The 27,941-nt window shown below is 58.2% G+C and overlaps 1 protein-coding gene and 1 long non-coding RNA gene across 6 annotated transcripts; one reads left to right on the forward strand and one right to left on the reverse strand.

The window, feature by feature from the left end:
• Positions 1-4,198: 4,198 nt before the first annotated feature.
• Positions 4,199-10,085, reverse strand: LOC131519293 (uncharacterized). Of its 4 annotated transcripts, XR_009265578.1 has the most exons (4): positions 9,982-10,085; positions 7,512-7,736; positions 4,898-5,031; positions 4,210-4,765 (listed from the first exon to the last, which is right to left on the reverse strand). It is a non-coding gene; the product is annotated as an uncharacterized LOC131519293 (long non-coding RNA). The 4 variants fall into 4 exon arrangements; XR_009265584.1 differs by having other exon boundaries at positions 4,199-5,675; XR_009265583.1 differs by having other exon boundaries at positions 4,203-5,031; positions 9,885-9,988.
• On the forward strand, positions 9,481-27,880 carry GRTP1 (growth hormone regulated TBC protein 1). Of its 2 annotated transcripts, XM_058742142.1 has the most exons (8): positions 9,481-9,651; positions 9,909-10,060; positions 15,601-15,759; positions 17,947-18,071; positions 20,186-20,282; positions 25,348-25,520; positions 25,601-25,786; positions 27,771-27,880. In XM_058742142.1, exons 1-8 carry the CDS (start codon positions 9,614-9,616, stop codon positions 27,858-27,860), a joined length of 1,020 nt encoding a protein of 339 aa, XP_058598125.1. In that variant the 5' UTR covers positions 9,481-9,613; the 3' UTR covers positions 27,861-27,880. The 2 variants fall into 2 exon arrangements, with proteins under 2 accessions (XP_058598125.1, XP_058598132.1); XM_058742149.1 differs by lacking the exons at positions 9,481-9,651; positions 9,909-10,060 and adding an exon at positions 10,366-10,477 and having other exon boundaries at positions 27,771-27,873.
• The last annotated feature ends 61 nt before the right edge of the window (positions 27,881-27,941 follow it).

Raw genomic sequence — 27,941 nt, forward strand, 5'->3', positions numbered from 1 at the left:
GACAGCGGGGGAAGGCTGTGCCCGCTGGCCCACGCACCCCGCGCTCGTGACCCCCCTCGTGGGGGGCTCCCGCTCCTCAGACATGTCTTGCTGCTTGCTGCCCGTCAGGGCAGTTGTCTACACCATCTCTACCTGTCCTATAGAAGCTTCCTTGATGCGTACCGTGATCTGATCCTCTGCCTGCAATGTCCGTGCAGGGAAAGTGCTCAGAGAGAACTGGGTTGTCCAGGCTCATCCTGTGCAGGGCGGGGCGCCTCCTCCCAGGGCCACCTGAGGTGACACAGGTGTGTGGAGCTTCTGGAAGGGCTAAGCAGGAGGCATACGGTGTGTTTTGTCCTGGGGTGGGCTCGCTTCCTGCCCCCCACTCGGGCCATCGGGTTCCAGGCTGCAGGGTGGCACCTTCCACAGCTGGGGTGTCCAGAGCCCACAAGCCCCGAGCAGGTGCCAGAATGTGCCAGGCCTGGATGGTGGTGCGGGGCCCCCAGCTGAGCAGGAACCACACTGGGGGCGCACCGGGAGGGCCCTGCAGTGGGACCTGGGGTGTGTGACAGTTGTGAATGTGCCCACGGGGCTGCCCGGCCCGTGTCTGGGCTCCTGGGTGTGGACCCCAACCGTGGGTGAGGGGGCCCTTGGGCGACGCCTCATCTGCCATGTGTGGCTCAAACTTGGGGTCCTCTGCCGCAGAACGGTGTGTCCCCTGCTGGGGGCCCAGTGCCCCCGACCCAGGTGTCTCGGGAAGGCTGAGCCTCATCTGCGGCTGGCTTCCTGGAGCCACAACCCCAGGGGGCGCCTGGGCAGCAGAGGCATCTAGCGGGGGGCTGGACGGGCACCACCTGGCTTACTGGCCCCTTCCTTCTTCATACTTTGTTCAGAAGTGGGGCTGAGACCACGTTTGGCAAAGAATGTGACGACAGACAGAGGAGAGAGAAATATTACGTTCACCGAGTGTTCCCTTTTTAAAACGAGGAGTAGGACTGTGCTATTTTTAAATAGACCAGAAAGCCCACTGGAGAACGCAGAGTGGTGTCAGCCCAAGTGGTGGGAGAATCGACCAGAATCTCCTCCAGATAGCAGCTTCAAGGAGGTCATACACCCAGGTCCTCCCAACATCTGGCAAGCGGTGGGGGGTGAGTCTGTGACCTGCAGGGCGGGGTGGGGGGGGGGGGGTTGGCCCTCTCCCCATTCACCAAATACGGCTGCAGGTCCCCTGCCTGTGGGAAGCTTGCAGTTGAAGGTGATTTTCCAAGGGTACTTTTCGGTGGTCAGCATGTGCTCATGTTACGTGAAGACTGTGGAGTCTAAGGACCCCACGGACGCAGGTGCTTCCATGGTGGACACGGCCGCTGCCTCCACACAAGGTAGGCCCGCAGGCACCCCGTGTGGAAACACCCCTTGCAGAAGGTTGGTGGCCAGCGGACCTTGGGCTTTGTAAATGAGACCCACGGTGGCGGGGGCAGGGGGAGGGGAAGAAACCCTCTCTGTGTGAGCCTGTTAGCCCACAGGGTGGGGTCTGCATGTCTGCACAGTTAGAGGCTAGAAGCCTAGGCCTGCTTCAGATTTTACAGCTCCTTGTGTTTACACATCCGTCTGGGAGCCCAGTCGGTGGGGCTCCCACAGGAAGTATCTGTTGGTGAAAAATCTCGGGAGTGCTCTCGTGTCTCAGATCTCCACCCACGAATGCCAACGGTCAGGGTTGTACAAACTCAGCATCACTTCCTTAGTCTTTTATGAAAGCACCTTTGCCACTTGAGTTATGATCTTTTAATTATGTGATTATGTGATAACCCACAGCCGTTTAATTCAATGTTCTCTTTTTTCTCTTTTGTATACAAACCTCTAAAATAGGTTTGTTGGGAAAAAAACCACTAACTGTATTTTGTTGTGTTTGTAACTTTATTCACTTGGAAATAATTTCAAAAACAGAAATAAAATATGTCGCCTATCACAAATCTCCTGGCAGGATGGGGTGGGTCATGTCTGTGTCGCCAAGGATGCTTTCCTTATGGTCTCTTAGACAAGGGCGGGTCTGGCTGGACCTTCCAGCGTCCGTCAGCCAGGGCCTTCCCTGAGAAACCATGGCTTCAGGAGCTCTTGGGGTGACAGGGCCAGCTGGCCTGGCACTTCGGTGCTGACCAGCGGGCCCCTCAATCCTCATCCTCGCTGCCGGACATGTCCTTCGTGGGTTCCCTGCCCGCCTGGATGGAACCCCACCCTTCGGCCTGCACTCTCGTCTGCGAGAATGGCGTGGGCCCCATTCGTCCCTGGGCCTCCTGGGTAAGGAGGGGCTCACGGTGTGAGGTGCACGGACACTCACGCCACGGGTCCCCTGCATGAAGGACCACAGTCTCATCAGCGCCACCAGAAGGTTTTCCTGTCACGGTGACAGCGCTCAGGAGAAACCTCGGCCCAGGACAGGGTGGGTGGGCGGGGAGGGGCACTCTTCCATCGCCCCAAATTCTGTCAGCCCTCTCGGCTTGCGACCCAGTCCTCACACTCGCTGTGGGAAGGGAACCCACTCCCAGGTGTAGACGCGCTCCTGGGAAACCCGCCCAGCGGGCTGTGCACAGACACCGGCTTCTGTAAATATGCTTCCTTTTCTGGGGTTCTAGCAAACGGCACGTCCTGCTGGCATGCTCCGGGGGGCCTTTCCTGTCCCACTTCCCCCCACCCCACGGCTGCCCACGGGGCCTCTGAGCACGTTTGACCCCCATTTCCTTCCCCAGGCAGAGAGGCTCCCCCTCCGCACCCCAGGCAGCCCAGCCAGAAACCTGTTGGACAGGCTCAGAGGGAAGCAGAACCAGTTAAACTCTGTCCTCAGCACCTCCCACCACAGAAAGACTGAATGGGCTGGAAGTACTGAAACCGCCTGGGGTGGTGCTCAGACCCACCTGTCCACAGAAACAAGCCTGTCACAGAGGGGCAAATCCTGTGGGACTCCACTCCCCTGGGGCCCCTAGAGGAGCCCCATTCCCAGTGGCGGAGAGCAGGAGGGGCGCCAGGGGCTGGAGGTGTGTTCACGGGGTCAGAGATTAGGTCTGGGGACATGAGAAAGTTCTGGTGACAGAGGGTGGTGGCTGCACAATAGTGGGAGTGTGCTAACGGCCACTGAGCTGTCTGTTCCCTCATGGATGGTTCAGAGGTCAAGTTCTTTGTCAGGTATATTTTGGCACAATTTTACAAGTTGGGGCGGTCAGTGCAGGGCCTTGGCATCCGTGTCCGGGGCTGGAGGGACAGCACACACACCGGGCATGGGGGCAGCTCACAGCTCGCAGCCCCGAGCAGTCAGCGGCCCAGCTGCCCAGCCTGGAGGTGGCTCTGAGGAACGTCATCGAGCCTCTAAAAACAGACACCCTCCTGAACCTTTGCTGCTCTGGCCGCTCGCTTACTCCCTCTGTGATCAGCGCCTCCCTACATATCCTGTTCGTGATTCAGCCCCTTTGGGTCACTGTGGACACTCTGTTGGAAGCTCTGCTGGTGGGAAGGGAAGTGCAGATGGTCGACACCTACCTCTGTATGCCGGGACACCCCCATGGGCCCTGGCAGGTCCCACAATGCTCGGCTCTGGACCTAGTGAGCCCCACGGCTCCATCCTGAAACATGGCAGCTGCTGTGCGTCTGGGCTGAGGGGCTGTTAGAAAACTTCAGAGGGAAGAGCACAGAGACAGAGCGCTGTTCTCCCTGCAGAACAGCCTCCCCAAGAAAAATTCTCAAGCAGAGAAGAGCTCCTCACCTCCCGGTCACAGAAATCCGGGTCACAGTGTCTCCTGTGTGTCCAGGATAGGATTGCCAGCTGAAATGCGGGAGCCTGTCACTTCTGATGTGTACCCACATGGCCACCACAGAGTTAGTGGAAGTGTGCCCTGTGCTGGTCCCTGGCACGTGTACTTTCACAGGAAAGTGTCAGTATGTCTCTGGGTGTGTAACTTGCATGCCATGAATCTGGGACATTGTCTTTTTATTGTTGCACTAGGGTCCCAAACTTTTGGTTTTTAAAAATTTTTTTTTAAGTTTATTCATTTTTGAGAGACAGAGAGTGAGCGGGGGAGGGGCAGAGAGAGAGAGAGACACAGAAGCTGAAGCAGGATCCAGGCTCTGAGCTGTCAGCACAAAGCCCAGCGTGGGGCTCGAACCCATGAACCTTGAGATCATGACCTGAGCCAAAGTCAGATGCTCAACCGACTGACCCCCCCAGGTGCCCTTGTTTTCTAGTTTTTTTTTTTTTTTTAATGTTTTTATTTACTTTTGAGACAGAGAGAGACAAAGCATGAGCAGGGGAGGGGCAGAGAGAGGGAGACACAGAATCCCAAGCAGGCTCCAGGCTCTGAGCTGTCAGCACAGAGCCTGACGTGGGGATCAAACTCATGGAGTATGAGATTAATACCTGAGCTAAAGTCAGATGCTTAACCTAGTGAGCCACCCAGGCGCCCCTATTATACTTTAGATTTGACCCCTTATAAAATGTAAATAAACATGTCTTTATTTAAAAAAAAAATTATTTTTAACGTTTATTCATATTTGAGAGTCAGACCATGAATGGGGGCAGAGAGAGAGAGGGGGAGACACAGAATCCGAAGCAGTTCCGGGCTCCGAGCTGTCAGCACAGAGTCTCACGCGGGGCTTGAACTCACGAACCATGTGACCATGACTTGAGCCGAAGTCGGACACCCACCTGAGCCCCCCAGGCGCCCCTGAAGTCCCAGAGTTGTCAGTGCTTTCATTTTCCAGCAGAAGTATTTTTGAATGTGACTGCGTTTGGAGATCCAGCCTTTAAAGAAGTGAGGGTAAAACGAGGTCAGTCGGTAGCCCTGATCCCACATGACTGGTGTCCTAATAAGAGGAGGTCAGGAGGCACAGAGGAAGCACGTGAGGACGCGGGCAGGAGACAGTGTCCACGCACCCAGGAGAATGGTGCATTGGGAACCAGCCCTCGGACCTGCAGGCTCCAAGCCTATGTGAGCACGGGTGCTGTCTAGCGGCCAGGCTGTGGTTCTTTGTCACAGAGGCCTGCGCCGTGGGCACAAAAACGGGGTTCTAGCACAGAAGGGAGGACAGGAGAAGGAAGGCTGGGGACGAGCGACAGTGTGTGCCTGTCCCAGCCTGGTACCCTCCCACTCTTCCTGAGACTGTCTGTTCGTCCGTCTGTCCAGTGGAGCAGGTGGAGGCAGGACCTCCGGTTTCTTGGCTTCCTGGGGACGGGGTGCTTCCTGCGCCTCCCCTCCCGCAGCGTCCCTGAGCGTTTTGTAAGATTAGGTTGTATCACAGTTTTTGTTCTTTAAAATGTGCGTTTAATCTTGTTACAAAATAAAACTTGCTTACAAGGAACACTCCCTCAAAATGATCTCTGAAAACAAATCGTGAGTTTCTCCGATGGCCAGAGCCCACAGAACAGCTGCATTCCACGTCTGTGCTGGAAGAACTGGAAACGCCATTCTCAGGCTATAATTGCAGGGCTCCCTGCTCAGTGGACCTGCCCTCTTCCAAAACCTGTTTTTCTTCTGCAGAGGACGTCACTGAAGGGTCTGGGGTGACTTCCTGCGGGGCACTCACAACCTGCTCTCGGAGGAAATCGCGTGTGAGGCACCTGAGCCTGGGAGGCTAGGATGGGAACAAGAGGCCCGGGGTTTGCTGAGCACAGTCCGCACACCGGGCAATGACTGAGCCCCTTCCGGCTCCTGCTGGGGAGAAGGAGACATGTCCAAGAGGACAAGCCTGGCCGGGGTCACACCCCTAGAAACTGAGCAGGGGACCTGTGTGGCCTGGGGGACTGCATTCTCACCCATGACAGTCTCCAGAGGGTGACATTTCCCCAAAGAGAAAGGCTCTCGTCAAGTGGCCCCGCGGCCTGGTGCACCTGGGCTGTCCCAAGGCAATGATTTCACTCACACTCCTGGGCTGGACCCCCCCTGTGGGGACTGGAGGAATGTGTAGTGTCTGATGACGGTAACCTTGGTACAGGACCCCACACTCGCTCCAGGAAGGTGGCCGCTCAGACTCGGAGTTGTGGGCATTTCATGGGGTCACTGGAGACCCCATAGCACCCCGCCTCACTAATAATATCTGCACATGTCCCTTCTGGCTTCATGGGGACAGCAGGAGTGAGAGCCTCAGGATCCTCCAGGTGGCTGGCGGTACACTGACCTCTGAGCAGGCCACAGTGGACTGGTGGGGGGCCAAGGCCGCAGGGCCAGTTCTGGGCCCTCCTGCCCCCTGTGGGGAGGGCATTACTGCTTTACTGGTTACACACAGTATTATGGAAACTTTCAGAACGGAAAACCGCTCTGTGTACCCAGTGCCCAGCTTCCTGGTTCGGCCATGGCTCCATTCGCCCATCTTTTTTCTCTCTTCTGGAACGAATCTAACACCAACTCCAAACCTCATATTATTTTACCCGTCAATACTCTTCTTTAGTCAAATAGAAAACAAATCTCGAGTTAGTACTTCAATTCAAAGGGATGGGGCTACTGCCATAGTGAGGTCTGGAAGCTTCTCTGGAGCTAGGCCACGGGAGGCTTGCTTCACGGGGCACAGTAAGGTAGGTGAGACAGCGGGCTGGTGGCCGGCAGGCTCAGCGGCGGGAGCCGCCCTGCCCTGCGAGGCGAAAACAGTCCAGCTCATTACTGCTGGAGCAAAGGAGGGGTGTAGGGGGCAGAGTCTGGCTGGTCCCGGATAAGCAGGGGACCCCGAGTCTCACCTACACCCCAGGAGAGGGCTCCCCGTGGGGATCTCTTTAGTAGGACACACAGGGGCGTGTTAACCTCCACTGTTTTCCCAGGGCTCATCTGTGTCAGCCCCCAGTAATACACATACGCACGCACGTGCACACACACACACCACCTCACTACCGGGACACACCAGCGTCACTAATGTTCCCTTGTCCGTCTGCCTCCCAGTCCTAGCTCAGTCTCGCCCCCCCCCCACACCGCAGGGTCTTCCCGGGTGTGGCCATGTTGCATCTGGTGGTCACGTCTCTCCAGCTCTTTTCAACTGAATCAGTCGACCCCCACAGCCCTCGCTGAATGTGGGGTCACGCTGTGGTACAGGCCCCGGCTGGGGACCAGCACCCACATCCGGGGCTCGGCAGAAATGCAGCCTCGGGCTCCCACAGCCACTCTCTGGGTCAGGGTCCCCGTCTGGGCAGTGTCGCCGGGGTGTCCACCCACCTCCCCTGCTGAGGCTTGGCCTGCACAGAAACTTGGGGACGTGGCAGGGGGCCGTGGTGGTACCTGGCGAGTGACAGCCTGCGCGGTCTCCAGGGAGGACGGCTCAGCGCTCTGGCTGCCAGCTCTGAGGAAAGGGTTCTGGCAGGGAGGGTGCCCAGGGAACTCAGCCCTGGGCATGTGGATGGAGGTATTTGGAGGACACAGTGCGCACTACTCCTGTTCCCAAGGGGAGGCTCAGGCAGACCCTGGGCCGGCAGCCCTCTGTTTCCCGCCCTCTGGCCGCTGCCATCCTGGCCACCTGGGCCTCCTCATCCTCTTCCCTCCCCTACTTCCTGGGCTGGCTGCTCTTACCTCGCTTGCCCCCACACAGGATGCCCGTCCTCCCGTGTCATCTGGCCCCAATACACCTGCCAGGGGTACTGCCATCACGCTCAAGCCCAAGTGCACATGTCCTGTGGCCTGGGTTTCCTGCGGGGGCATCAGAGCCAAGGCCATGCTGCTCTTCAAGGCAGTTGTGAGAAAGTGTGTGGCAGGGGTGAGGCCGGATCCTGACCCCCATCAAGAGAGGAGGGGAACCTGCAGGCAAGGAGACAGGCATGTCCCGGGACAGCTGGGTGGGATGGAAGTGGGGGTGTTGAGTGCCAGAGAAGTGGGGGCAGGAGCATCAGCTTGCTAGTAGGCCCGGGGACAGGAAGCAGGAAATGGGGTTTAGCCCCAGAGAAGAGTTGGAAGGGTGGGGGTGGGGGGGCTTCAGGGAGTCGTTCCCTTTGGCTGGTAGCAGCCATCCAGGTGGGGAGAGAAACCCGCCAAAGGAAGATGAGCAAGTGCGCAAGGCGTGGGCCGGGGGAGACCCCATGTTGGTGTGAGGATAAGTCCCCCCGTCTGCTGACTTGAATGTCACACAAGAAAGTACCCTTGTTGAGAGTGTCCCAAGGACGTCAGAGCAGGGACCGGGGGGGGGGGGGGGGGGGTCCTGCCGGCTCCTATGCAGGCTCTCTGCTTAGCCCTGGACGGATCAGCTCCGAGCCGTGTCGGCTGCCCGCAGGTCCAGTAAAGCTCGGGTAGACGTGTAGGGGGCGCAGCCACGTCTCTGCATGGCCCACAGGCACTTCTCACGAGAAAGTACACACATGCCCCAGAAAGGCATTTCCTCCGACAGGGCTGGTCACAGGTGGACTGGGCTCCGGGGCTCAGAGAAAGCATCTTCCTGCTTGGGCTCATTGTTTCAAAAAGGACGCTTGGGGTGAGGAGGGCTGAGGCTACAAGTGCCTTAAATCCAAAATTCAAAGAACCTTAAATACCCACTTTCTCACCACATTTGTAAACCAAAATTCACAACATAGTTCTGGCAAATTTTCTGTGGTCTCCCTGATTTGGCAAGGTTTTCACACCCCAGTGTTGAAATCTCAGGAGAGTAACGGTGCTGGCTCCCAGGGCTGCCCCTGCAGGGCTCAGGGCGTCAGGGCCCCAGGACTGTTCAGGGCGTGCCTTGATGCCTTTAGTTTTGCTGGTGACTCCCCTCCCCCTCGCCCTGAGGAACAAGATTGCAGACAGCACCTGGCCTTGACCCACACGCCCAAGATTCTGAACACGTTATTGGAGGGGTGGCTGAATAGGGACCCCCCCCCCACCGTTCTGCCTCCTGTGTGGGCGCCCCCTGAGCTGTGAACCCCCAGTCACCCCAGATGACCATCCTGCAGGGTGGTGCACAGCCAGCCAGTTCCCGTGACCATGTGACCCCTGGCAGGGTCGGGGCTTTCCCAGGCAGTCAGGGCAGGACTGGAACCTGGGACCCCCTCCCCAGCCGGGTTTGGGGAGGCAGGAAGGAACAGGGCAGGTCCCCAGGTGGGTGCAGGGACTATACGCTGTTCTCAGGTCTGAAGTGAAGACTGAAAAAAACAAGTGAAAAGTAAGACTTGCCCTTTTCCGGCACAAGGAAAATTAAAATAGGGCTCATAGGTCAGAGCTCTGACCTTCGGACCGGCCAGGCACTGAAGTTTGAAGGTATCTCAGGAGAACCTCAACTCTATCTCCCACCTTTGCTCAAAGCCCAGGAGGCCTGAACGGAGTGACCGGGAAATGCCGCCCACCCACCCAGCCAGCCTGGGGTGGTGGGGCGGGGCGCACACCTTGCGCTCAGGACCGCCCCCCGTGGCCCCCTGATCCCGCCCCCAGCCTCCCATCCCGCACCCCTCCCTCCGGGCTTAACACCTCCCACGCTTCCAGCTCCAGCAGCGCCGGCCACCGCCCTCAGCGGGGGCCGCGGGAGCAGGTGCAGCCCCGCCCCTCTCCCTCCCGCTGCTCATCCCTCGGGCCCCGCCCCCCGCCCCGCCTCCCGCGTCCGCGGCCCGGCGGAAGGACACGCGCTCCGGTCCAGGGAGGGGGACTCGTACCCCTCGGCGTGCGCCCCGCGGTCCCCGCGCCCCCGGGCGCCCCCTCCCCGCCCTCCCAGCATGGAGCCTGCGGGGCGCCCCCGGGACCGGGTCCCCAGGTGGGCGCATGGGGGCCAGGGCGCGCCTCGCCCAGCCTGGGGTGTGAGTGCGGGATGGGGACCTGGGTTGTGGAGTGCGAGTGGGTGGGGAGCGGCGGGGAGGGCCGGGGCGCGCCCGCCCCCCCCCCCCGCGGGTCGGTCGCGGTTCCCGTCGCGTCGCCTCCCCCACGCGCGCACGCGGCCTCGTCCCCGCGGGGACCCAGTGCGCGCGCGAAACTTTATTTAGGGCTTACAGGTTCCTTTTCTTCTCGTTGCAGGATCGATCCGTACGGGTTTGAAAGGCCCGAAGACTTTGATTATGCAGCTTATGAGGAGTTTTTTTCCGCCTACCTGGTGATACTCACTAGAAGAGCGATGAAATGGTCCAAACTTTTGAAGGGGGGCGGAGGTGTCCAGAAGAGCGGTACAGGTGGGTCGGAGGCCGCGGACCGGCCAGAGCTGGTTCTGAGGGGCGGGGTCTCCGTCCCTCCCCGCCTCCCCCCCCTCCCTGCCTCAGCGCGGAAGCCCCCTGCCCCGTGGCCTGCCCAGCCCAGCTCTCTCTGGGCCTGGCGCCTCCTCCAGGCCTGCCAGCTCCCTGGCGCTCTCCCTCCTGCGGGTCTGGGAGGGCAGGCTTCCACACCGCCACAGAAGCCGGCCCCTGCCCTGTCCCGCCTGTGTTGACCTCTGGCTGCTCGTCTGGTTTCTGGTGTGGTTTGCTTTCCTCTGGGAATCACATTCCCCTCCCTGCCCCAGCGTTGGCCTCACACTTGCTTCAACGTTTGTTGAATGAATGGAGTGTTTTCCCCAGGCCGCAGATAAGGAGACGGTGGGGACCTGCCGGAATGTGGTGAGGCCCTTGGGAGGTGTATGCTTCCGGGACTCAAGATAAGGCTAGGGCTTTCTGAGATAGGGCTTTGGTGACCAGGAACGGTGAGGGCGGAGGTCAGCGGCAGGGACAGAGCTGTGTGACCGGTAGTGGGGACGTAATGAGAGCGTTCTGGTCTTGGGCCCAGGGCTCCATCACATGACTGGGCAGAGAGAGGCCAGCTGTAAGAGTTTTTTGTTTTTTTTTAATTCACTTTTGAGAGAGAGAGAGAGACAGAGAGCTCGAGTTCAGGTGGGGTAAAGAGTCAGAAGAGAGAGAATCCCAAGCGTGCTGATGTGGGGCTGCATCCCACAATCCTGGGATCGTGACCTGAGCTGAAATTAAATGTTGGGTGGACGCTCGACTGACTGAGCCACCCAGGGGCTCCAGTAAAAGGGTTTTTAAGCAAGAGGGTGTGACAAGGTCAAGTTTTGCTTTTAAAGGGGTTGGTGAACTAAGGCCCAGAGCGGGCCCAGTACATAGTGCAGTTGCACAGGGTTGGTGGGGACAGGTTGATCTTGGGGGTGGGGCGCTCAGGGAGGAGGGAGAGAGGCATTTCTCAACTCTGAGCCCCACCACCCACCTGCCTCTCCCTTGACCAGGGGCCCTCCTCAGGGCTGTTACTGCTGGGGGAGTGTTCAGGAGCGACTCAGGTGAACTAGCAGTTCACACAGTCCGAAGGGCCGGGAGGGGCCTCAGGCTGGTCCCCTGTTGCCAGGCAGACCTTGGATGCCGCCAGCGCCCTGTGCGCTCCCTGCAGGGATCATCCCCCAGCGCCCATCCCTGCGTCGCCTCTGTTTCCATCGGCATGTCTGCCTTTATTCTCCTTTCTGTTTATTCTTAAGAGTTGACTGGTCTTTTGTTTTTAAAAAATACAAGTGTATAAAAGTAAAGCTAATTTGGATCCATGGTGAAAATCTGCATCACGTGAAGTACCAGGGGCTCTCCTCCTGGCCCAGCTGTTGGGTCAGGCAGAGGCCACTGCTGACAGCACCAGGCATCTCCCACGCACGTGTGCAAATGTGGCGGCTGGCCCCGCAGGCCGGGAGTTGGCGGGAACGCGGGAGAAGCCTCCCGTGGCTGACCCTGGACCCGGAGGCTGGTAGCACGCAGTCACTGAGATGTGCGTGCGCCTCAGTGGCCCTGTCTGTGGTGTTACCATCTGGTTTTTTCCTGTCCTTTTCCTGTCCTTCCCTTTGGAGGACCCTCAGCATCTCCGTCCTAAGCTGCACGTGGCGCCAAGTGTCTCTTTTCCGGCATCCGTTCTGTTCAGTGTGCAGAACCTTCCAGATGCTCGCCCTTCCTGTCTTTTCCAGTTGTCTTCCCTGGTTCAAAGGTCTTATCTGGTTTCTGCTCCTACTTTCTTTGAGCACTGGTGTCTGTGAGCTCTAAGAATTTCAGTTTGGTTTACTGAAAGAATTCTCTTTTTGTTTTAACATTTCCTTGACTTACATAACAGACTGTGACTGCAGTAACGAGAGGGGCAAAACAGGTTTGGAAGCCAGAGTGTCAGCTTTGCGATGAGCCTCGGGCCTGGGGGAGGGCGGCCTGGTGTTCCCTCAGGAAACAGAGGCGCAGGTCAGTCTGCAAGAGGTGTATGGTTCATAGGGTTCAGTGGCCCCGGGTGTCGTGGCTGGTGCTGGTGTGGTTTTGGGGCAGGACGGTCGGGGAGCCTGTCAGCACCTGTGTGGCTCTGTGGGAGTGGCTGTGTGGCACAGACAGGAGTGGACGAGTTATTCCAGAAATGAGAGTCCAGTTCTGCAGTCACACTCAGCTGACTGTCCTGCAGGGACCATGACATCCCAGGGGGGAAGGGCCTTGGTGGGCATCGTTCTGTGACCTCAGTGACGGGTCTTGTTGCTTCGTTGTCCTGTGTGGTTTTCTGTTTTGGGGGACTTTTGTCTGGACGCCTGCCTTCCTGTCACCAATAACACGGTCACCTCCTAATCTTGGCATCAGCACGTCTCCAGGTGGCCACCAGAACTCACTGGCCCGATTCTGCCACATGTGGACACAACCAGTGTTTCCTCTTTGTTTTCTTTTTTGTCCATAGCAAATACCCACCAGGAGCACGTGAGGCAGGTCGATCCTTCTCCCGCAGCCTAGAAAAACGAATTCAGTCCTGCCCTGGCCCAGCCATTGCTCCAGCTCATGTCCCGTCTGAGGGCGAATGCTGAATTGCCTTCTGCAGGGTCTCAGCTCTTTCTTAGTAGCTGCAAATTACAGCAGCATCTAAGTTAGAATTAAGTTGCAAACACATCTGTCCAAAGGCAAATACCAATAAATACAGGGATTTGCTTAACTTTGTTGGGACAGACAGTTGGAAGTGATTTGTCTGGGGTCCACCTTGTTTAAAGAGATGCCCCCCTCATCTTCCCAGAAGGTCAGGAATGCTGCCGGACAAGTCCTACCCTGAGGAAGGGATCAGTGGCAACAGCCTTTGTCCCTGGAAGCTGTTGACACAGCTCAGCCTCCTCGGCCACCTGGATCTCAGGCCAGGGCCCCGTGCTTCACCCCCGTCTGACAGGAAACTGAGGCCTCTGCCAGGCGGGGCCTGCGGGTCCCAGTAGAACCCAGTGTCCGACTCCAGTGAGGCGTTTAAGCATCTTACAGGTGCCTTTTTTTTCTATTTACAAATTTAATTTGTAGTGAAATACGCTCTTACTGGTTATACTTCTGTGAGTTCATGGGGAGGTTCGTGTCCCCTCAAGACTGAAACCAGCCCATGTCCTTAAACACTCGCTCCTGCTGCCCCTGTGGGACCCGTGCGCTGCCTGGGCGCTGGGGCCTCTGAGAGTGTCCCGCCAGCGGGCCCCACGGCCCCAGGCCTGTGAGGCCGGCTCCCGCTGTGCCCTGATCTGGGGGATCCCATCCTTCTTCCCTCCTTGCTGAGGAACACCTCGCTCTCTGGGACCACGTTCGGCAGCTGCAGGACCTTTGAGCCGATGGTATAAACATCCGTGCAAGCACCTGTGAGCACTGAGGCTTTCCTGAAGCAGGGTTGTGGGCTCGGAGCCGAGTGTGGGTCTCACCCCCCAACCCCTGTGGCCGAGCTCCGCCCGTGGTGACCCGGTTCCCTCGTGCCCTGCTGTGAGCCTTCCTCAGAAAGACTGTTCTGCCCCTTCTGCCCGCAAGACTTTCCTTTGCGATGCTGTTGAAACGCAGTCAGCTCTGCTCCTGTGGTTATTTCTGGAGTTTCCTTATGCTCCACTGCCTGCGAGTGGGGCCTGAGGTCGGAGGTGAGCCCCTGACTTGGCGGCTCCTCTGGTCCCCCTGGGGATTGTTGTGGTTCCAGGCGTCAGTTGTGCTGGAGGCAGCCTGGGGTCTGCGTGTCCCCCCTTTGCACGTCTTCAAGTTAGGCATCCCCGGCCGCGGACTGGCCCCTGGGGGTGGCCGCAGCATCTGCCTGGCTCCCTGCGGCCGGAGACCCCCGCCTGGCTCTGGCGGAAAGCGCGGCAGGCTGGAGGAAAGGCGGCCCCAGTGGCTAGTGTCCTCGGTTCGCGTGACCTCACCAGCGTGGGGACGCCCCAGAGGGTCTCTACTCCCTGTGGCTTCCGTCCCGCATCCCGCACGCACCTGCTGGGCCTTTCCTGCCCTCATGCGCCCTCTGGAAGCTTCCGCTGAGGCCGCATCCGTGGTGGGTTAGCGCAGAGTGCGAGTTAGCGGAGCTTTATCAGTGCTTTCCGTGGCGACTCTTCCTGCCGCGGTTTTCTGTGATACGCAGCTGGCGCCACAGATGCTTTTCTCCTTGTAGCAGATCGTGGACTTTCTTTGATTGTATGGCCTTTTGTTTTTTCTTAAAATGCATTTTTTTAATGTTTGTTTATTTATTTTTTGAGACAGAGACAGAGCATGAGTAGAGGAGGGTAGAGAGAGAGAGGGAGGGAGACACAGAATCCAAAGTAGGCTCCAGGCTCTGAGCTGTCGGCACAGAGCCCGATGCGGGGCTCGAACTCACGAGCTGTGAGATCATGACCTGAGCTTAAGTCGGATGCTCAACCAACTGAGCCACCCAGGCACCCCTAATGCATTTCTTTTTTTAAAAATGGTATTGTGGGGCGCCTGGGGGGCTCTAGTGGTTAAGTGTCCGACTTCAGCTCAGGTCGTGATCTCCCGGTTTGTGAGTTCAAGCCCCGCATCGGGCTCTGTGCCGAGAGCTCGGAGCCTGGAGCCTGCTTTGGATTCTGTGTCTCCCTCTCTCTCTGCCCCTCCTCCACTCTTTCTCTGTCTCTGTCTCAAAAATAAAATAAACATTAAAAAAGAAAATAGCAATGGTATTTGTAATGTAATATGGAAGTAAAATAATAAAGCTTTGAGTATTTCCTTCGATGAACGGTTTTGAGGGTTAAACTGTTGCATCCCTGGCTTCCTGTAATTCACTTGAACATCGTCTCACAAATCTTTCCTGTTTACCTGGGAAACGAACGAGCAAGTTGTTACCTGAGGTACCTTGTGGTTCTTGGCTTCTTTTCCTACGTGTTTCTATGGTCGCTAGACAATCGATCCCTTTCTCATGTATTTATTTTCAGTAAAATATCTCTCCCAAAGGAAGTAGCTCTCCACTGACACAAGTCAAGTGCAGAACAGGACACAAACACTGGCCGCTGAGCCCCCCGCCAGGGGGTCACACAGGCTCCCAGCCTGGGACCCTGCAGTCCCTTGTCACCTCCAGGGCTGGACCATGCACCAGCGCCTCTGTCCCTGCCCACAGCTGTCCCTCTGGCCCTCGCTTCTGCTTCCTGCCTCATGTCCCCTCACTTGGTGCAGCTTCTGTGCCTCCGGCCTTCTCCTGTGTGTGGAGCTTGTGGGGCCGCCCTGGGCTGCAGTGACTGATCCTGGCCCCAGGGGCCCGACCCGCTGCCTCCCACACGGTGTGCTGACGGTGAGGGAGGACGGGGGGCTGCCCCGTGCAGGAGAATGGTCTGCAAGGAGTGCACGCAGCCATCCGGGTAGGCATGTGTAAGGTTCTGCGTCTTCTCATGTTTGACATGGGAGAAGCCAGGAGAAAGCATTGAGGTCGCACCCTTTGCTCTCGGGCTCTGCCAGGCTCTGACCCCAGGCCACGCTGGTCTGTCCCTGACCGCAGCCCCTGCTTTCCGTTTCAGTGAAGCGCTATATCCGGAAAGGTGTCCCCCTGGAGCACCGGGCCCACGTCTGGATGGGGGTGAGCGGAGCCCAGGCCCGGATGGACCAGAACCCCGGCTATTACCACCGGCTACTGCAGGGAGAGTGCTGCGGCAGGCTGGAGGAGGCCATCCGGACAGGTGAGTCACGGGGCACACAGCCGCCCAGGAGGGAACTTGTGCTGTTACAGATTGCTCACTGCTTTTAATTCGGAATTTTATTTTTCTTATGGGAAAATCAAACCTTGAGCATTCGTGAGGGGAGAGCAGTGTTTTTCACCGATTCAGCAAACACTAGACGCCAGCCAGCTGGGAAGGTCAGTATGGGCAGGGGCAAGGGCAGGGCCGGTTTCTGCAAGAAGACCTTGCTGCAGGCTCTGAGCCGGCAGTCGTGACCAGAGGGTAATCGCTGGGAGGGCTTTGTGCTGATGGCAGCGCCCTGGGACTTAGGGACGCGGGGATGTGTGGCTGGTGTTGAGCTCTGGGTGCCGACGGTGCCCCAGGCACTCTCAGTGACCACACAGGCTCACGAGCTCTTAGATGTTCCAAGTGCTCAAAACAAACGTTTAACCCTTATAAACTGAATAATTTAGATTCTTAGGAAGTGTGACTGATCGTCTGATTTTGCTTTTGAGACATACACCCTTAAATATAAAATAAGTTTTAAAGCCCAATTAATTGAGTGTGCTGAGAGGTGGGACTCCCTGGAGGCGGTGAGACTGGGGAGTGTCCCCAGCCTGGGGAGGGGGTCCCTTGCTGCGCAGAGGCCACACGTGTCAAGAAAAACAGAGTGTTGCTGTTGGTTTGAAAAATGAACTGAAAGGCTCTGTTTTAGTGCCGGTGTTTTTGGATAAAAATGTCTTATTGTGGTAAAACATGCATAATAGAATTTACTGTTCCACCTTCCCAAACCAAAACCCCGTCCCCACGGAGTGTCAGCCTCTCCCCAGCCCCTGGCCCACCATCCTGTCGTGTCTGGCTCGCTTACCCCGGTGAGGGGCCCTGGAGGCACATCCACATGGCAACAGGCATCAGAATGCTTCCTTTTCAGGGCCGGGTCCTGTTGGCTGTGCGGACAGACCCTGTTTTGTTGGTCTGTTCTGTTCTCCGCTGATGGGCGCTGGGGTCGCTGCCTCTGCTTTTGTGGGTTTGCTGTTACGAGCATGGCCACACGGAGATTTCTCTGAGTCCCTGCTTTCCAGTCTCTTGGCGTGTGCCCAGCAGACCTGCTGGACCATCGTCGTTCTGTCTGTTTTCTTGAGGGGTCTGGAGAAATTGCTCTGCAGGGACAGCGCAGTGGAGCATTCATAGGGTGCGTGAGCAGACTGGATGTCCCTGTCTCACCCACCTCTGAGGTGGGAAGGAGGGGCTGTCCCAGGGAAAAATTTCAAAACATCTCCTAATCAAGGGTAAGAATGAGAATGGGCTTGGGACTGGTCACTCAGAGTCTGAATTAGTAAAAAAAAACAAACAAGAAAACCAAAACCAAAACACCACTAAACTCCTGGTGGATTCTAAGTTTTTGGGATATTTAGAATTCCAAGAAAAAAACGTTTTTGTAAACAAACACACAATGGCAAATAACGTCCTTTGAGGCACTAATACTTCCTGTTCTGCTTAGGTCAGTTCTTTTATAAGCAGAGGTGCAGCTCGGAGACCAGAGGGAGGCCCAGGAGCGCTGCCCGAAAGCCGTGTGGGGGCCGAGGGGCCTGCACAGCGGGTCCGTTCCAGTCATCAGCCGTAGCCCAGCGGCAGACACACCACTAATCTAATCCAAGTGGGGTCACTAGGTCAGAAAAAAGAAGTACTTGTGTCATGCACCCACACCTCCCCCCTTCTGCCCGTGTGTGGGCTAGCTCACAGAGTCAGGGTCAGGTCCTCGGGAGGTTCCCACAGCGCCAGTGAGGAGGATGCAGGTTCTGATGAGCAGACAGTTTATTCACTTCTCAGTGTCTGGTTTTGCCGTTTGTCTCTGAGGGATTCTCAGGGTGTTCTGCCTTTCCACAACTGGAAAGATTTTCCAGTTTTGTGTTGCCTGTGGTCCTAGAGTTAACCCCCTGGCTGGGGTGGGGGGTGTTGGGAGGGGGGTGCAGACAGGCTGCATGGCAGGGGCTGTGAGGAGAGGCGGGATACCCTCCTCTTCAGTCCTGACTCTCATCGCTGTGGCCTCAACCGTGGACGTGGCAGGGGCTTGTCCACAAAGGGCGACCAGGGTCGAAACTTTCGCTCACACCTGCCAGGTGGGGTTCGGGGCGCCCCCTGTGGTAGACATGAGGGTTACATCACAGGCCGGTCTTGGGTAATCCTGTGTTGTGAATTTCCCTGCAGATATGAACAGGACCTTCCCGGACAACGTGAAATTCCGGAAGAGCGCGGATCCCTGTTTACAAAAGACCCTGTACAACGTGCTGGTGGCCTATGGGCGCCACAACCAAGGTGTGGGGTACTGCCAGGTGAGCCCCCAAGGGAAGGTGACAGCGACCAGCAAGGATGCACTAACCCTGTTCACGGGCTCTCTAGTCATGGCGCCTGTGACTTTGACACATTCCCCAGGTAGAAAAGTGGTGAAACATACGCTTAATGACTTACTTTGATGTCAGAAAGGGGAGGCTGGGAAGGTAGGAGGTCACTTAAGTGACCCTAGGGCTGTAGGTACTGAATGAGTGACTAGCATCTGCTGGGCTCTGTGCAGGGCGCGTGTGGGGCGCTCCTCCCATGCTATTTCTGGGAGTCAGATCTTCCCCTGCGATTGAAGGGGACAGCCTGCGTCCTCACCTGCCAGTTCCTGTCACCTTGCGAGGACATGCACTGTCTGGGGTGTTGGGGAGGGAAAGACAAGGGCGTGTGGAGCCACAGAAGTGCCATTGGCGAGCCTGCAGGGGACGCGGGACGTCCCGCGTGGGCCTGAGGGGCTGGAGGCCTGCCAGCGTGCTAGCTGCTTGGGTGCCTGGAGTTCTGCTTCCCGCTTTGGTGCTCCTGCTTCTGGAGCTTCCCGAGGGTGCCGGGATCTGCGTGGGGACTTTGCAGCCCACCCTCTCAGGCGAGGCTCCAGGGGCTCGGCGGCTGGGCCGGGCGGCCGTGGCTGCAGCGACAAGAGGGGCAGAGCATCTTGCAAAGACAGCAGCAAAGTCGCAGGCCAGACAGGCTGTTTTCTCAGTGCCCTGGAGCCTGCCCGCGGTGCCAGGGGGGGAAGTCGGGATGGGTAACTGGCCGTCCTGGACGAGGACCGGCCTGTGGGAGCCGGGGAGGCTGGGCAGCCGAGAAACCGTCTTCATGTTATTCCACTCGCTGTTCTTGTAGGTTTTAAAAACAGCGTTAAAACAACCCTTACAACTTTAAGCGTGAGCGCGATGTGCAGCTCATGGTCCGTATCTGTGCACATGCGGCTGTGGGGACAAGGTCTGCAAGCTGAGTGTCAGGAATGGGAGTCTGTTCTCCGCGGTCGGAGGCGGGGTGTGGGCAGGCTGGCACCCCCGCGGCTGAGGGGTGGTCTGTCCAGTCCCCGGCCGCTCGTGGTCTCTGGAGAGCCCTGGCGTGTGCCTGCCTCTTCACGTGGCCTCTCCCTGGGTGGCGTGTGTGACACTGGGTGACAGAGGCTGGATTTTCCCCGTTACTAGAGGAGGGCACATTTTAGAAAGCATCGGGAACAAGGAAGGAAGTGGAAGTTGTCTGGAGTGCAGTCACGCAGACACTGGCCCACTGTGAGTGAGCCCTGCGCCTGCAGCTCCCAGGTGCCTTGAGCCTCCCTGGCGGTCTCCCTCATAGAAACTGTCTGCAGCCCTGAGCGTCCCGCCACGCTCTCCCGGTTTTACAAAATACACTGTTGGCTTGGCATCTGCTCCGATGCAGACTTGAGCACTCGTGTCTGTTGGAACACCTGCTTTAGAGGCTGGATGTAGGTGTCGTCTGGGCTGAAGGACGGTCTGAGTGGTGTGGTCTCGGGGGTGGGGGTGGGGGAGGCCTGAGGGGGTCTGAGTGGTGTGGTTGGGGTGGGGTGGGCAAGGCCTGAGGGGGTTCTGAGTTGTGCGGTCGGGGGGTGGGGTTGTGAGGCCCGAGAGGGGGTCAGAGTGGTGTGGTCAGGGGGTTGGGGGGGATGAGGTCCTAGGGGGGTCCGAGTGGTGTGGTTGGGGGTGGGGGGGGGGCTGAGGCCTGAGGGGGTCTGAGTGGTGTGGTTGGGCGGGGGTTGGGGTGGGCAAGGCCCGGGGGGGGCGTCTGAGTTGTGTGGTTGGGCGGGGGTGGGTGCGAGGCCCGAGGGGGGTCCGAGTGGTGTGGTCGGGGGTGGGGGGGGGGGCTGAGGCCCGAGGGGGGTCTGAGTGGTGTGGTAGGGGGGCCGAAGCCCCAGGAGGGTCTGAGTGTGGACTCCAGGGCCGTGACCCCGACAGCTTCTTCACATAGATTTGTGTTTCTGCTTTCTCGTGCTGTGTGTGTCACTTGGAAGGCAGATCTCGATCTTGCACCAGAAGGTCGTTCCGGAATTGCGTGGTTTTGGGGACAGCAAGGGACGAGCAGTGTGTCATAGCCACTGAAGGTGGCTTGAGGTGGCTCAGGACCCGTTTTCTTGTTTCAGGGAATGAACTTCATAGCAGGCTACCTGGTCCTCATAACCAAGAGCGAAGAGAAATCCTTTTGGCTGTTAGACGCACTCGTGGGAAGAATACTGCCTGGTGGGTTGAACACGCCTGTGACTGTTTGGGCCCTGGTTGCACTCTCTCTGCTCTGCAATTTAGCGTGAACTGTTTGTGTCGGGTGCTGGGCTTGGTCCCCAGGCTGCCCCATTGTGTGGAGGCTCGCAGGGCCCAGAATCAGTGAGAGGTCCACTCGGCTTCCTGTAGAGTTCAGAACAGTCCTAAGAGTGAGTCGTTATCAGCTGTAACTGTTATTGGGATGAGAATCATTCCTTCCAATTCATTGATTAATAAATAGCACCGGTTTTGGTAATGCAGTATGGACCCTGATCGCTTTGGGAAGAGAAGTGGCCACAGCCGTCTTGGGTGGGAGAAGACCTGTGCCCTCCACAGCCGCGACGGTGGTGACCAGACCCAGCCTCGTGCTTGGCCTAAGGCGGGCATAGCTACATAGGGCATGTGCGGCCCGGGGAGTTCTCGTGACCACCGGACGGGTGAGCCCTGGTTCTCCCCTCCAGCATAAGTGCCCTCAAGTCGGGCTGGAACTGCCCTTACCACCCTGGAGAGCTGGCCCCAGCTCCGGGCACCCCGCAGTGACCACGGCAGGAGTCGGCTGTGATTTCTGCCTGGGAGCATACAGCATGTTTCCATGTCCCGAGTCTCGCCTCAGCACAGCAGTACCACACGGGCCCAACTACTGATCCATTTTACAGATGAGGACCCTTGAGCCTTAGATCCCGTGGCCTTCAGATGTTGGCACGTGCCTCACGGAAGAGTGAACCAGAGTGAATCAGAGTGGCACCATTACGGAATGGGGACTCCTCACACTCCAGTGCCACTGTTCGCCATGGCACAGAGTGGACACGCCAGCAGCCCTCCTGGATAGGCCGCCTTCAAGGGACAGACCGTCCCCATGTGTGTGACATCTCACCATCCCAGCTCTGCCTGGGGAGGCCTGAGCGGCAGGTGCAGGGAAATGGCGAGGAAGTGGCGGGGCGGGGGGTTGGTCAGGGGACCTTCTAGATGGAGCGATGACTGAGCTGCGTCTGGAGACTGAATCATGATGTGTATTTGTACTGTGACCAAGTCACCTCCTTCCCACAAATACTCACTGAGACCTGTCACATCCCCGGGTTGCTCTGGGGCTTGGGAAGTTTCAGCGAATGAAGACACAGGCGGGAGGGGGCAGCAGCAGCCATGGCACAGCCTGAAACTGTCACAGAGGGGCTCTGGGCTGGCCCTGAAGGGCAGGTGACTGCACAGGCTTGTGTGTTAGCCCCTGAAATGTCCTTTCCTGTCCTCGCGACGTCCCGACGGACGACATTGCAGTCAGGACTGAGGGGGCAGAGGCACTGCTGTGGGTCACTGGAAGCAAGCTGGCCCGGCACCAGCATCCTGCTCCCTAGTTTCTTTCCTCGTCACACAGAAGCAGGGGGCCCGGGAGGTGGCACGCTAGTCACACACGCTGAGCCGTGCCGGCCTCCCCGCGGCACAGGCTTCCAGGACTGGTAAGTCGGAACAGAAGCAGTCAGAAAGACGAGCCGAGACGAAGGCTGGTTCTCTGGAAAAACCGACACAACAGACAGAGCCTGGCAGGACGGATACGTGGAAATGGAAAGGGTGCTGGAATTTGAAAATCTTTAGAGGTTTTTAAGAATCTCAAGAGAATACAAGTAAGACAAAGAGGCCAAGTGGAAAATTTTGAGAAAAATACTGCCTAACAAAGCTGATTTAGGAGAAAGTGGACCATCTGAAATGGCAATACTGTCATCGAACCTTGAAGGTGTGGAGAATTTCTGCGCGCTTTACAAATCTTTCAGAAAACAGAAAAGGACACACTCATCCGCTCACGTTGTGGGGCTCGCGCCATGCGGCTGTCACACAGACAGATGTCATGGAAGCTCTCACATGCGCAGATCACACTTGCGGTGACATCAGCCACTTGGACCTCGGTGGTTCTTTTATCTGAGGAGGGTTTATCTAGGGAACCAGGGAGGCCTGAGGGAATATTGGAGATTTAACGTCCTGTCCTGCCATTACAAGGAAACGGTATGGAGACCAGAGGCGAGAGTGCAGAAATCGATTGGTCTTCCGACCTATGAATCTGGGGGACTTGGGGCTTGAGGTATGTCGATCAGTAGGGAAAGGTCGCCATTTGCAACATCCTCTGTGACACCTGTGTACATGGAAAACCCTATTCCTACTCCAGATGGATTCAAGACACGTGAAAAAGCGGAACTTTGACACTCAGAAAATGAGGTGAGAACAGCCTCGTGATTGCTGAGGAGGGAGGTAGGTCTTGAACAAAATTCAAAAAATAGAAGAGACAAGATTGATAATTTTCATTACGTTAAAATTAAAAACTGACTTTGAGGGGCGCCTGGGTGGCGCAGTCGCTTAAGCGTCCGACTTCAGCCAGGTCACGATCTCGCGGTCCGTGAGTTCGAGCCCCGCGTCAGGCTCTGGGCTGATGGCTCGGAGCCTGGAGCCTGTTTCCGATTCTGTGTCTCCCTCTCTCTCTGCCCCTCCCCCGTTCATGCTCTGTCTCTCTCTGTCCCAAAAATAAATTAAAAAAAAAAAAAAACGTTGAAAAAAAAATTAAAAAAAAAAAAACTGACTTTGAGATAAGGCCTTGCAAGGAAAGCAGAAAAGAGGTGGTGTCTGTGATCATGCAGCGCACGCGTGAAGGGTCCCTACCGCTCTGGGTAGGAGCGGCTCAGTAGGAAATAATAGGAGGCCTGTGTGGCTGAGAGTTGGGAAGACCGGCTGAGGTCTCCCACGAGCGAGAAGGTACGGGGACACCTGTGACTAGGCCAGCAGAGTTGCCCCTGTTTCAGAACAGCTAACGTGGAAGGGAAGTCGTGTTCTGGAGCACCAGTACACGGTGTGTGCACGCCCTGAACTTGGCCTCCACATGCAGACCCCGCCCTTCCTCCACCCAGCCTGCCGGGCGGCCTCTCTTGGGTCAGGCCGCTGTCCTGAGCAGTCACCATTCGGACCAAGGCATCCAGGGAAAGGACGAGGGAACAGGCCTCCTGGGCCTGTGGAGACACCGGTGAGGCCCTGGCTGACGGTGCCATCGGGCTTCAGGAACGGAGCGGGAGCGCCGTCTGGGATGTCGCATCGAGCAGAGCCCATTGAATCAACACCCTGGCGTCCCGACAAGCTGGTGTGACCTGTTTCCCCTCCAAACACAGGTCAAGACAGAAGGTGGTCCAAGGGAGGACCAAGGCACCTTCCGTCGGGGAGACTCAGGGGCCCTGGGAAGCAGAGCGAAGGTGTGAACACCGCTGGAGCTGCCGTGTGTCTCCCGTGTCCTCTTGACGACCTTGTCCCAGGGGGTCGCCCTACCTGTGGGCCGTATCTCACTGCCTGTGCCCTGTGCCCGTGGGGTGTGCTTTTGCCTTTGGGGGGCTGGGGAGCATCGGTTTTGGAATTAGATGGCACCCTCTTGGATCCCAGCTCTGGCAGCAGTAAGACGGGCTGGTTCTAAATCTGTGCCCCAGCCCGGCTCAGCCCTCCAATGTGCTGACGTTGCCAGGGCACTGTTTGCAGAAGGCTGCCGTCCCCGAGGTGAGGCCCCCGCCAGGCCTACTGAGGAGGCTCCTCGTCCTGTGCTTAGCCGAATGCTGGCCCGGAGGTGTGCTTCTGCTCAGACGGCCCAGAGGAGCGGGCCCCGGGCTCCGGGCTCCGGGCTCCATCTGCCTTCGGCGTCAGGGCCGGATGTGGCCAGGAGGGTGAGGAGGTCAGGTCTCGGGGTTCCTGCCCTGGTGACCCCCAGGCCCCGGGCAGTCAGGGTGTGAGCTGGTCGGGTCTATTTTTGGAAGGTGCTGTAAGCCTCTCTGGGGCCAGGAGTGAGGCCACCTTGCTGGGAGCTCAGCAAACCCTCTTACCGCCTGAAGGCTTAACCCCGGCTGCCCCAGGACGTCACTTGGAGAACTGGGTCACTTGCAGGACACTCTGAACGGACTGCAGAGGCTCTTTGCTCCATCTCCTGGGGGGGGCCAGGATGTTGCTCAATTTAAGAAGAGATGATAGATGCAAAATGAGGATATGAGCAGGAAAAACTTGTAAAATCCTTGGTGTTCTGTTTTTAAATTTTTTAACGTTTATTCATTTTTGAGAGACCACTTTAACAGCAAAAACTAAGCATTAAAGTCTATAATACGTGCCTTTAATGAGCAAAAAAGTTCTCTGGGAGGACACATGCGTTCGGAGAAGACACACTACGTCGTGCTGTCTGTCCGAGTGCGTGGTCCCAGCCAGTGGGGACCGCCAGCTGCCAGCCAGTGCCCAGGCCTGTGGGCGGGAGGAGCGGAGCGGCCGTGAAGTCACCTTGGTGGGCTGTGCTTTCTGTGCTCCTATGGTCTGGGGCCCCCAGGCCACGAACTCGGTTAAGGCATTTCTCCAATTTAAGCTATCAGGTCTCATTGTGATTTACAGGACGGCCCAGGCCTCTGGCTGCCTTTGTCCTCCTGCAGTCAGAGGGGTGGGGATGTCCAGCCCCTTCTAGAATGCCAGGAACTTGACCCTCCAGTGTGGAGAGAGGACGCAGACTGATTCCGAGAGCAAGGGCCCCGTCCTATGCAGGTCACTGTCAGCACTGTCCCTGCACCTGTTCCTGTGTCCCACGGCCCCTGCTTAGCCAGATGGCATGTCCATGCTGCCGGCCAGCCCTCAGCGAGGGCACCAGTGTGCTCACACTGATGAGCCCGTCCCCAGAGCTTTCTCATCTTCCCAGACCGAAGCTCCGCACCCCCAGCCCTGGGGCCCACGGTCCTACGTCCTGTCTGTGGATGTGGTGGCTGCAGGGATCTCAGCCGCACCGGTCCAGCGTCTGGCTTTGGTCCGCGCACCTCGTCCTGGGGGCTCACCCTTGCTTGTGGGGCTGAGGACAGTTCCGCCCGCGTACACGGCACACTTTTGTCCCTTTGCCCGAGTGGACACTTGCTTGTGTCCCCCTCTCGGTGCCATGAGCGCAGCCGTGCAAACGCTTCCCGCCGGCAGATTCTCACTGGTGCACGGCGCGGCATCGCTTTGGGAGCCGCCCTCTCCTCTGCTGGGAAGGGCGCTCAGCCACAGCCCTGCTCTCCTCGTGTGGCAGATTACTACAGCCCCGCCATGCTGGGCCTGAAGACAGACCAGGAGGTCCTGGGGGAGCTGGTGAGGACCAAGCTGCCAGCAGTGGCGGCCCTGATGGACAGGCACGGCGTCCTGTGGACCCTGGTCGTGTCGCGCTGGTTCATCTGCCTGTTCGTGGATGTCCTGCCCGTGGAGGTGAGCGTGGCATGTGCCTCACAGGGACCAGGGCTGTGTGAGCCCCCAGCCGGTGACGCGCCATTTCTGTTTGTCTGCAGACGGTGCTCCGGATCTGGGACTGTCTGTTCAGCGAAGGCTCGAAGATTCTCTTTCGGGTGGCCCTGACCCTGATCAAGCACCACCAGGCCTTTATTTTGGAAGCCAGCAGTGTGGCAGATACCTGTGAGCGGTTCAAGGAGATCACCCGAGGCAGCTTTGTGACCGAGTGCCACACCTTCATGCAGGTGAGTGTCGGGGCTCTGCTCCCGGTGCAGCCTGGCCAGGCATGCTGGCGTCCCCAGCCTACCTGTCCCCGTGTCCCCTCTGGGCCTCGCCTCCCCCCTGCCGGGACCCCCCCCTTGGGCAGGTCCAGGTTCACTGGGTCGGAATGCAGACCCATCTGACCCCTTCCCCTGTAGCTAGCGTCTTTGGTCCCAGATGGCTCTCCGTGGCCCCAGTGGGGTCGCATGTGTCTGTTGTGTGTCCTGCCCCAAAGGGCAGCTCCCCAATGCCAGGGCCTCCGTGCTGGGTCCTGGACCTCGTGCAGGCTGTGTAGATGACTCTGGTGTGCTGAGCGAACAGAGCAGGAGCCGTACCGACAGGCCTTCTGCGGAGGCCGGGGGAGGTCAATTTCAGGTTCTGCTCGGCACCTGAACAGCCATCAGTGCAGGCAGGTGGCCCGGTTGTTCCCCCCGACCTCCCGGAAGGTAGCAAGCCCCCGGCTCTGCCATCAGGGGACAATCAGGTGATCTTTTGACGGCAGACTGCCCTGGAATCAGGACGCTGGCCAGAGTGCACCACTAGGGCTTTCTCCCACTGCGGGGATGTGGGAGCACGGAGCGGGGTGGCTTTGGGAGCGGCCTGGGTAGAGGCACGGAGAGGCCGGGGCCTCTGCCCTGGGGCATGGGGAATGAGGGGTCCTATTCCAGCCGGACTCCAGGCCACGGGATGACCAGTCGCCAGGGCCACACGTGCTCTCCGAGTGGCGGGCAGACGGGTGGACTGGCCATGCTCAGCAGCCTCAACAGAAGTGGTGACCGGCTGGGTACCGTCAGAAGCCTGCAGCTCTTTGGAGCCTGTCCCACATGACACAACGCCTCGTCCAGAGAGGGCAGAGGGCAGGGTCGTGAGCCTGGGATTTGGACGAGGCCCCGCCTACCCTGTCTGGGCTGTGGCTGCTGGTGGCTCCTCCTGGGTGACACGGGGTTTTCTGTTCCCTGTTAGCGCATGGGCGGCTCGAGGTCTAGTGATGCGGCCGTCACCCCCGAGGGACCCAGTGCCTGCCCCTCCCCCACCCAGCAGCCACCGGTCTGCTTTCCGTCCGGGTTTGCTTTGTCTGCACGTGTCAGGTACACCAGTGAGTCCACATGTCGCTGTCTGGCTGCCTTCCTTCCGTGTGACGCTTTCAGCGCCGTCTGGTTCTGACTGGCATCGCGCACGCTGGTGGTCACACAGTAGGTGCTCAGTGCGAATGTTTCTAAAGCACCCCAGGAGGCCGAGTGGCTGCCGGTACCGCGAGCCACCGGAGGGAAGCATTGTGCGTTGTGGCCCTCTGACAGGAGCTGCTGGGGAGGCGGCCGGCGCGGGACCTTCCCCAGCAATCTCTGCAAAGTTGAACACGGGTTTCTTCCCCGAGGCGCGGTACCTGCAGCCCATGCGCCCTCTAGAGAGAGTCCCGCACAAGAACATCTAGAATTTTCTGGACAGTAAGCAGGGCTCACAGGACTTGACTGATTCCCCCTTCAGGACCGTAAACACTCTGCCCTGGCCTAGGTGCTGCATAACACGTACCTGTGGAAGAATTCCTCTAATTTCTTCAAAACAAAACAACACCTTTTTACTGCCAGCCTCACATCTGGCCTGGTTTGTAAATCGTGAATTTCTCAGCAGTAACTGTAGAAGTGATCGTTAAATTATTAGTATGCAGGAGAGATGTGATCACATATACTCCCCCCACCCCCCAACCCCCGGGGGACGTCTTTCTCAGCGCGAAGCCCCTGTTCTCAGCAGACAACAGTCTGAGGCTCCACCGGCTTCCCACACTCCAGCCACTCACCGAGGGCCCTGACTGGCCTCGGAACTGCCACAGGACCCCTCAGCTACAGCTCGGGGCCGCAGGAGAAGGGGCCGTGCAAGCCCTTCCCTTGGGGCAGCAGCGGGGGTATGGGGGGGGCCATTGAGCTGAACACCTGTTGCTGGTTTTTTAAACAAATTCCCTTTGTGTTCCAGAAAATATTTTCAGAGCCCGGGAGCTTGTCCATGGCCACCATCACCAAGCTTCGCGAGAGCTGCAGGGCCAGGCTGCTGGCGCAGGGCTGACCAGGGCCCCAGGCTGCTGGTGCAGGGCTGACCAGGGCCCCTGTCTGCTGTCGCCCCCGAGGCTTCATTTCCAGAGCTGAC

This window comes from Neofelis nebulosa, chromosome 1 (genome assembly GCF_028018385.1).
Source record: "Neofelis nebulosa isolate mNeoNeb1 chromosome 1, mNeoNeb1.pri, whole genome shotgun sequence".
NCBI lineage: Eukaryota > Metazoa > Chordata > Mammalia > Carnivora > Felidae > Neofelis > Neofelis nebulosa.

Coding starts and splice junctions, on each gene's coding strand:
- GRTP1 (XM_058742142.1), top strand. CDS start 9,614: ATGGAGCCTGCGGGGCGCCCCCGGGACCGGGTCCCCAG. Junction 15,760..17,946: donor GGAGGAGGCCATCCGGACAG/GTGAGTCACGGG, acceptor ATTTCCCTGCAG/ATATGAACAGGACCTTCCCG. Junction 20,283..25,347: donor CGTGGGAAGAATACTGCCTG/GTGGGTTGAACA, acceptor CTCGTGTGGCAG/ATTACTACAGCCCCGCCATG.